At 46.6% G+C, this 9,408-nt stretch overlaps 1 protein-coding gene across 1 annotated transcript in view; it reads right to left on the bottom strand.

Moving 5' to 3' along the window:
• Window positions 1-1,733: 1,733 nt before the first annotated feature.
• Window positions 1,734-9,408, bottom strand: part of TULP3 (TUB like protein 3) — a 41,034-nt gene continuing 33,359 nt past the window's right edge. The window contains exons 10-11 of the mRNA XM_060247289.1: window positions 4,864-5,035; window positions 1,734-4,008 (exon numbers count right to left, since the gene is read on the bottom strand). Of these exons, the coding sequence (XP_060103272.1) occupies window positions 3,875-4,008; window positions 4,864-5,035 (306 nt within the window). The 3' untranslated portion in view covers window positions 1,734-3,874. The remainder of the gene's footprint in view (window positions 4,009-4,863; window positions 5,036-9,408) is intronic.

Here is a 9,408-nt window from a genome sequence, read left to right as displayed (position 1 = left end):
AAAGAAAGACTGTTCTCCTCCTAGTTAAAGGCTGCAGGGAGGGGGGAGGAGATGAAAAGCTGAAGTCAGAGGGGCAGATAAAAATTGGCTGAGAAAGAGAGAGGGTTTCAAACTCCAGGTTGGAAAATTTCTGGAGATTTGAGGGGGGGGGGGCGGAGACAGTGGGGTTTGAGGAGGGCTAGGATCACAGACAGGTACAATGCCATACACTCCACCCTCCAAACCAGCCATTTCCTCCTGGGGGACCATTGTTGCCAATCTCCAGGTGAGGACTGGAGACCACACAGAATTACAATTGCTCTCCAGATGGCAGAGATCACTTCCCTGAGAAAAAATGGCTGCTTTGCAGGGTAGACTCTGTGTAGGTAGCTTCCCTCCTGCTTTGGTCCCCACTGTGGAGAAAGACTGTACTTTTCCTTGGTAGAGGCTACAGGGAGGGGGGAGGAGATGAAAAGCTAAAGTTAATCACTTCCTCTACAGAAAATGGCTACCTTGAGGTGCATACTCTATGACAGGGGTGTCAAATCTGATGGCAGGGTCGAATCTGAAATAAATGAGACCTTGTTGGGCCAAGCCATGTCAGGCCAGGCCATATGTGTACCTATTGAAGATTAGGCAGCAGAGACATAAATTTTATAAAGGACACAGATAAACACAAAGATTTTTTTTTTTAAAAAAAACTTAAAATAAAACATGCTTAAAACATTAACACTCGTTGGTCTTAAAGGTGCTTTCTTTGTATTTCTCCTATGGGATCCAGGGAACTGGGCAAAGGAAGCTCTGGCTCTTTATTTCCTTCCCCAGGGGGCCAGAAGCCTCAGTCAATAGAAGGAAGAGAGACTTGGCTCAGTAGCTCTGCTGTGTGATTGAGAGAGCCTGACAAAGCAAGCTCTCCTTCCCCCACTTCTTCCCCAAGGGAGGAGCCTCAGCCAATAGAGACTTTGTAGCTCCTGTGCACTGAGCAAACCTTGCAAATCAAGCTGTTATGCAGAAGGAAGAAAGAGAGGGAGAAGGAAGCAGATGACAGCCAATTGTTCTGGGGTCTGATAGGAGCCCTCCAAGGCCTGATTTGGCCCCTGGGCTGCATGTTTGACACCCCTGCTCCATGGTATACCATAACTCAATCATGCCATGCCGAAAAACCCAGATCATGCCACACGCACACACTGATGATAAACACTGAAAGGCCAAATACGAGAGGAAAAAGCAGCAACAACACAATGCAAAAGGAATGCTGAGCTTCAGCATCTGTGTGATTGTCATCATGACCCTGAGTGCCCAAGGCCGGGGCACTTGACTAGAGCCTCCTTCTAGAGCCCACTGTATCCATTCGCCCAGTGGGCCTTATTCCTAGTACCTCATAAAGGGCATCAAGAGCTCAACAAGGCACAGAGGAGGACAACCAAAATGATTTGGGGGTTGGAGCCCCTTCCCTGTGATGAAAGGCTGAAGAGTCGGGGACTTTTCAGTTCCCTCCCAAAAAGGGATGACTAAGGTGGGGGAGGGGGCATGATAGAAGCTTATAAAATCCTGCATGGAGTGGAGCGAGTTAATGAAGAGAACTGACCCAAATTACCAGAACCTGAGAGCATCCAGCGAAGCTGATGGGCAAAATTCAAGATGGACAAAATGAGTGATTAAAATGTGGACTTTGCTGCCAAAGGACAGAGTGATGACCGCAGGCACAGACAGCTTTACAAGGGGAGAGAACAGATTCACGGAGGAGGTGTTGGTTTGGTGGTGGATGGGTTTTATTACTTGTATATATACTATGCTGTCAGTTATTGTTTATGGATATATGGAAATGTCAATAAAACCTGATTTTGACTTAAAAAAAAAAAAGATTCACGGAGGAGGGATCTGCCAGTGACCAAAGGGAACCTCCACGTTTACAGACAGACAAGCGCTGAATCTCTGCTGGAGCGCTGACCTCGTGACCTCGCCACAGCTTCCAGTCTGCAGCCACAGAACAAGGCTGAGAGTCATGACAGCCCAAGGACCTTGGACAGGACTCTCCACGACCCTGCTAGAAAAGAAAGGCTGGAGAGCAGCACCCAGCAAGGATCTGGTGGGCCCTAATGAGGCACAGGAATTGTGGTCCTGGTCCAGAGAATGGCTATCGTACCAACAAGAGGGCAACAGCCTCCAAAATCAAAGACACAAACATCGTCTCTCCAATCATTTCCCAGCATCAGAATTTACCGTTATTTGAATAAGCTTCTGAGGGAGAGTAGTTATGAACCTGGGCAAACAGGCCAAAGCCAGTATAGAGCGAGCCCCATGAAGGGAAATGGTGGGATCCGGCTTCCCCTGCAGAAACGGACAAAGAACACAAAGCACTTCGATCCAGAGACGGTGCTTTCGGAATGAAGAGAGGGCTGCAGCTCAACAAGGTCAAGACCTTCTCAAAGGGGTCATTTCGACTGCCAGTATCTACCAACCTGTCTACCTCTTCCTTCCGCTTAAGGATACATTTTAGTTTTTAAAAATCACAGGGGAGAAACTGCAAAGAAGTCCAAAAGCATGAGTAGTGCTGGGACTTTGGACATCAGTTTTTCCCCAAAGTGGGCAAACCTGGTAGCTTAGAGGCAGCAGAAGAAGGATTCTTCCAGAGAGGGGATATATTCTTCTTCAGAGAGCTTTGGTTGCTATTTTTCTCCTTGGTGTTACCCTTAGATTGCTTATGATCAGATTTTGCACCAATTCCAAGCTGGAAAGACTGAATGTGGAGACGAGAGGTACTGAGATCACATTTAAGGATGCTAAAGATGTTGTACCCCAAGGCCACAGAATCGGACGCCCTGATACTCCTTCCCACAGTAGCACCCACAAGGAAGATGACCCAGAGTAGCACAGCTGTTACACAAAAAACCCTGCAAAGGGTGGACTTTTTTTCTGACTGTTGCTCTGCTCACTATGTGTGGCCTTGCAGAGACTACAAAGACTGCCTTCGACCCACCCAAAATCCCTTCCTGGACCAGCATGAGGGGGCTTTCACACACATACACACACAAACACAAAAGTCCACCAAGAAGCAAATCCAATTCTGAGCAGTAGCCATGATATCCTATTGCAGCAAAAATAAACAAGAGCTTTGTGGCACCTTCAAAAAAGAAAGGCTTAAAAGAAGCTTCGAAACTCAATACAAAAATTCTCAAAGTGCCCAAACCCTCTTTTTGTCGCTGATTGACAGATGAGTTCAAAAACCCAATGCAGCAGCTCTTCAAGCAACGCGGGCAAGTCGGGGCCACACCTCGAGCAGCTCCATCCATCCCAGCTACCCGTTTCCAACACAAAGTTGTCAAGCAGATTATGATGCAGCAAGAGGAGTCACACTTGGTCCTCTTCAAACCAACCGAAGGCTTTAACCTTCTCACACTCCTTCCTGGCAAACAAAGTCCGACAACAAATAGCGTTATCACCAGAGCAACAACAAGAAGAACCCCCCAGCCTCACTGACCAACTGGACTGCAGAGTGACACGACGACAACTTTTTGTTACAGGCCAGCAGCAGAAGGAACATCAAGCCAGGCAGCTCCAGCTATGGGATTCCAGCAACAGGGATTCTGCCTCTGTGCAGCTTGGCTGCTCTAGGGGTGGGACATGATGGCAGAGCCTTCTCTCACAAACAGACTCCCTTTCCTCCATTGGCACTCCCTTTTTCTGCCCTACTGTGTTCACAGAGCCTCACATATGGAAAGACAGCTACTATTGGGTCTCCTTGTCTGCTTCTGGGTAAGAAGCTCGGCACTTCCCTTTAGTAGCCTCCTGCATGTCTCTTACCACACACACACACACGCACACACAAACACCCCACAGCCTGAACATTAGCACAAGAAGGAAAACAAGCGGGAGGCTGGAAATGCCATCTCCATCATTCACAGGCAAGCTTGCTATCAAAGCTGGAGAGTCCAATGGCAAAGGCCTGAAGGGCACACAGGGGATAGTTGAAATCCAGAGTGAACACATCTTCAGCAACACGACCAAACTGCATCACAATATAGTCGGCTGGAGAGAGAAGAGAGAGAGAGAGAATCAGAATCCAGCAGCTTCAGATAATGAAGAACGGAAGTTGCTATCACACTTTGCTGACTCGACCCACACACTGCCGCGTCTCCCAGCTGGGAGAGCTCTGCAGCCCGGGAAAGGGGGGGGGGGTGTTCCTTCTTCTCCCAAGCCTTTCGGGCTGCAGGCACGGGGGCCCCAGTGCACACATGCTCTTTCTTGTGTCTGACAAGCAGGCCATCTGCTGCTCCCAGTCCCTTTTGCTCCTTGGCCCTGCAGCTAAGATCCAGTGCGTCGGCTATCCCCATGCTGCTTTGTCCCCCCATTTCTCCGGCCAGAGTGGCTGCCCCCCTCTCCCAGAGGGGTCCGACATGAAACCAAGAGGCCTCATCAAGCTGCTCAAGCCATGCATGTCTGAAGGAGCAGATCCAGAGGCCCATCATAGGTCAGCAGGGGGGCTCATCTGGCCAACCAGCTAATGGGAACGAGCTTGGGGGGAGAAGGAGAGACAGGCAGCACCCAGGAGGTCAAATGTGCCAGCAGGGCACAACCGGGGGTGGGGGGAAATATGGCACACACGATAGCAGGGGCAGCCTGTGCACAAGTGTGGCACAAAAGTGGATATGGCAGAAGTGAGAAGTTGAGAGGAAGGGTTTGGGCCATGCAGGGATCTGGCAATCTGATTGCGGGGGCGGGGCGGGGAGGAGTGGCAAGAAGGGGAAGATGTTGTAGGTCGGCATAGCTGGACCCAGCACTGCCCTCCTCCCCACCAAAGCTGACTCTGGGGGTGGGTCCACCCTTAAGACACTTGTGGAGCAGCAGGGAGTTTGGCTTCCCAAGCCCTGCTGTCGCTCTTACGGTCATTGTCATGAACAATCTGGAAGTTCTTCACGGAGGCCTGGGTGACTCTCCCATGGAAGTTCAAGACGTAAGACTGGGTGTCGTCATTCCACACTGGAGCCTTGTTGTGTAGCTCAATCAGGTTGTCGAGGTTTTTATTTTGCCATTTTGACAACAAACTCTCAAGTTCCTGTGCAACAGAAGAAATGGGGGGGGGGGGAGCATTCCTCGTTAGAATCTCTGCTGCTTAGATTTTCCTGCCGTTAGCACCTTCCCCAGCATTCATAGTGAAATGCTTATTTTAATGGAAAGTAGCAGTAAGAGGAAAACTTCCGAAATATATAAGCAATTTAAGACCTAAAGACAACAACAGTAAGCAGCAATTTCAATCTTACAAACCAGTATTAGTGAAACAAATAATCCAGGCATAGCCAAATTGATAATGAGGGCAGGGTGGGAGGATGGTAACGCAGTCAAAAGCAGAAGAGAAAATCACAGGCTGCATCTGGCACTGGGACACGGAGGAAGTGCTAAGCAAATCTCAAGAGGGAGAGAGTTGCAAAGACCTGGCACCAACCTTAGCCCACGCTACCATCCATATCTGGAAAATCTCCAGGATCTGAGATTGACTTATGCTTGGTGAGCCTGTAGAGCAAACTAACAACAGGCGTGGTGAGGCAGGTGTGGGCTTCAACATGGCGTTCTCTATGGTTTTGCTTTTCTATGGCTGATGAGATCAAGCCTTCGCCTTACATTTATCTCACACATTGTAAATGTAAGGCTTAGGACGAGAAAGAAGAATACTTCATATAAACGACTGGCTACGTCGATGGTGTCGTCAGGAAAGATTCGGATTTTTGGACCATGGCTTACACTTTCGAGATGGTGGTCTTCTATCAGGAGATGTTTTGCACCTTACGACAGTAGGAAAAAGGGTGTTTGGTAACAGCCTTGCTAACCTAATAAGGAGGGCTTTAAACTAAATTGTATGGGGGAGTGAGACAATAATTCAAAGCCTGTATGATGCCAGAAAACGGGGATAAGAACATTAAAGATTTGCAGAGAGTGGCATATACACTAGGTAATGTTAACTTGCAGGTTTGTATGGAAACTAAACCCTCGGGATGCATAAAACATGGATTCCGATGTCTCTACACTAATGCACAGAGTATGGGAAACAAACAGGAGGATCTAGAAGTCCTAATAAAGGAAGGAGACTATGACATAATAGGCCTTACTGAAACGTGGTGGGATGACACTCACAACTGGAATATTAGGATTCAGGGTACAACTTATTTAAAAGGGACAGGCAAATGAGAAAGGGCGGAGGCGTAGCGGTATATGTGAAGGAGGTATATACTTGTGAGGAAATATGTGAATCGGAGGATGGCAGCTCAGCTGAGTGTCTCTGGGTAAAAACAAAAGGAGTAAGAAACAACAGTGATATTACTGTGGGGGTCTGCTATAGACCACCAAGTAAGGCAGAGGACTTGGATGAGATACTTCTACAGCAGATTGCAAAGTTCTCCAAGAGAAGGGATACAGTGATCATGGGAGATTTCAAGTACACGGACATCAGTTGGAAGCCCAACTCTGCTAAAAATGAAAAGTCAAATAGATTCCTGACTTGTCTTGCTGACAACTTCCTTTTCCAGAAACGAAGAAGGAAACAAGGGGATCTGCTATCTTGGATTTGATTCTCACCAACAAGGAAGAATTGATTGAAGAAGTGGAAATAGTGGGCACCCTGGGCAGTAGTGACCTTGTGATTTTGGAATTTACAGTCTAAGGGAAGGGAAAAGCTAGACATAGTCAGACTTATAGGTTGGACTTCAGAAAGGCAAACTTCAATAAACTTAGGACTATGCTGGGTAAAATCTCATGGTCAGAAATACTTAGGAGGAAGGGGGTTCAGGAGGGGTGGGAGTTTCTTAAAAGCAAAATACTGAAAGTGCAATCACAGACGATTTCTAAGAGAAGAAAAAATGGAAAAAGCCTAAAGAAGCCGAAGTGGCTCCATAAACAGCTCTCTAAAGACTTGAGAAATAAAAAAGACTCCTTTAGGAATTTAGGAAGGAGGGTCTTATAACCAAGGATGAATATAAACAAATCACCAGTGCTTGTAGAGAAAAAGGTAGGAAAGCTAAAGCTCAGTATGAGCTTAAGCTGGCCAAAGATGCTAAAAAGAACAAAAAAGGGTTATGTTCAGAGTAAAAAAAGAGCAAAGATATGGTAGGCTCATTGCGAGGGCAAGAAAGTGAAATTCTAACAGGTAATGAAGAGAGGGCAGAACTGCTGAATTCCTACTTTTCCTCAGTCTTCTCTTCTGAGGGGAACGGTGCTCAACATGGAAAAAACAGAACATATAAGGAGGGTATGATGTTCCAACCTAGGATCAGCATAAGGGTGGTACATAAACACGTAGTTTCTTTAAATGAAACTAAGTCCTCAGGGCCAGATGAATTGCATCCAAGGGTTCTAAAAGAGCTTGCAGATGTAATTTCTGAGCCTCTGGCTATTATTTTTGAAAATTCTTGGAGAACAGGAGAAGTACCGGAAGATTGGAGGCAGCCGAATGTTTTCCCCATCTTCAAGAAGGGGAAAACAGATGATCCGGGTAACTATCGACCCGTCAGCTTGACGTCTATACCTGGAAAAGTTTTAGAACAAATCATCAAACAGTCGGTCCTGGAACATTTAGAAAGAATGGATGTGATTACTAAGAGCCAGCATGGGTTTCTCAAGAATAAGTCATGTCAGACTAACCTGATCTCTTTTTTGGAGAAAGTGACTACCTTGCTAGATCGGGGGGAATGCTGTAGACATCATTTATCTTGATTTCAGTAAGGTTTTTGATAAGGTTCCCCATACTCTCCTTGTTGACAAGTTGGTAAAATGTGGTTTGGATCCTGTTACCATTAGGTGGATCTGTAACTGGTTGACAGATCGCACCCAAAGAGTGCTTGTGAATGGTTCCTCATCCTCTTGGAGAGGAGTGACAAGTGGAGTGCCTCAGGGATCTGTCCTGGGACCTGTTTTGTTCAACATCTTTATCAATGATTTGGATGAAGGAATCGAGGGAATGCTTCTTAAATTTGCAGATGATACTAAATTGGGAGGGGTTGCAAACACAAAAGAAGACAGAAACAGGATACAGGATGACCTTGACAGGCTGGAAAACTGGGCTAAAACCAATAAAATGAATTTTAACGGGGATAAATGTAAAGTTCTGCATTTAGGTAGGAAAAAGCCAATGGATGGTTATAGAATGGGGGAGACTTGTCTTAGCAGTAGTATGTGCAAAAAGGATCTAGGGGTCTTAGTGGATCATACGCTGAACATGAGTCAACAGTGTGATGCGGTGGCTAAAAAGGCAAATGCAATTTTGGGCTGTATCAACAGAAGTATAGTGTCCAGATCACGTGATGCGATGGTATTGCTTTACTCTGCTCTGGTAATACCTCCTCTGGAGTACTGTGTTCAGTTTTGGGCACCACATTTTAAGAAGCATATAGACAAGAGGAGGGCGATGAAGATGGTGAGGGATCTGTAGACCAAGTCCTATGAGGAAAGGTTGAAGGAGCTGGGGATGTTTAGCCTGGAGAGGAGGTGGCTGAGAGGTGATATGATCACCATCTTCAAGTACTTGAAGGGCTGTCATATAGAGGATGGTGTGGAATTGTTTTCTGTGGCCCCGGAAGGTAGGACCAGAACCAGTGGGTTGAAATTAAGCCAAAAGAGTTTCCGGCTCAACATTAGAAAGAACATCCTGACCATTAGAGCGATTCCTCAGTGGAACAGGCTTTCTTGGGAGGTGGTGGACTCTCCTTCCTTGTAGGTTTTTAAACAGAGGCTAGATGGCCATCTGGCAGCAATGAAGATCCTGCGAATTTAGAGGGAGGTGTTTGTGAGTTTCCTGCATTGTGCAGGGGGTTGGACTAGATGATCCTAGAGGTCCCTTCCAACTCTGTGATTCTATGATTCTATGACTACCCGATGCTTCCTTCAGAGGAACTGAGAATCTTATTTGACATTTGAGAAGGATCTGGATAAATTATCGCTGGCCTTTGTGTTTCCAGTCAGTTGCTTTTGTTCCCTGCTGCTGCTTCTTGGAGGAGAACACGGGGTCATCTAAGACCAGCACGGAAGTCAAGCTAAATCCCTGCAGGCATCTTACACAGAATGCCAGCAAAACCAAATGCTGACATCAGGACCTGGGAAATCAGCTCCTCCCCCTCCCCAGCAATCAAAAGCTCACACAATGTTTTGTGAATTTGGTGAATTTGACTACTGCTCTCATTTTGAGAAAGGCCAGACACTTGTTTCTTAATAAGCAAAGAATGTTGACTAACAAGGTATAGCAAGTTAGGATCAATCTTTATGTGAGATGGGATAGGATTTCCTTGCTAAATAATCTGTCCAAGAAAGGACTTCAGGATGCCTGGGAGTTCTTTAAAAAGCAGACGCTAAAGACTTGGTGGCCATTAAGAGTAATGATAAAAAGCTAACTGGCCTGAAAATGCGAAGGGGGCAGGAGCCTTTGCAGAGGCAGTGCCAGGAAAG

This window comes from Heteronotia binoei, chromosome 9 (genome assembly GCF_032191835.1).
Source record: "Heteronotia binoei isolate CCM8104 ecotype False Entrance Well chromosome 9, APGP_CSIRO_Hbin_v1, whole genome shotgun sequence".
Lineage (NCBI taxonomy): Eukaryota > Metazoa > Chordata > Lepidosauria > Squamata > Gekkonidae > Heteronotia > Heteronotia binoei.
Note: the sequence above shows the minus strand (reverse complement) of the source record. Positions and strands in the feature narration are given on the sequence as shown.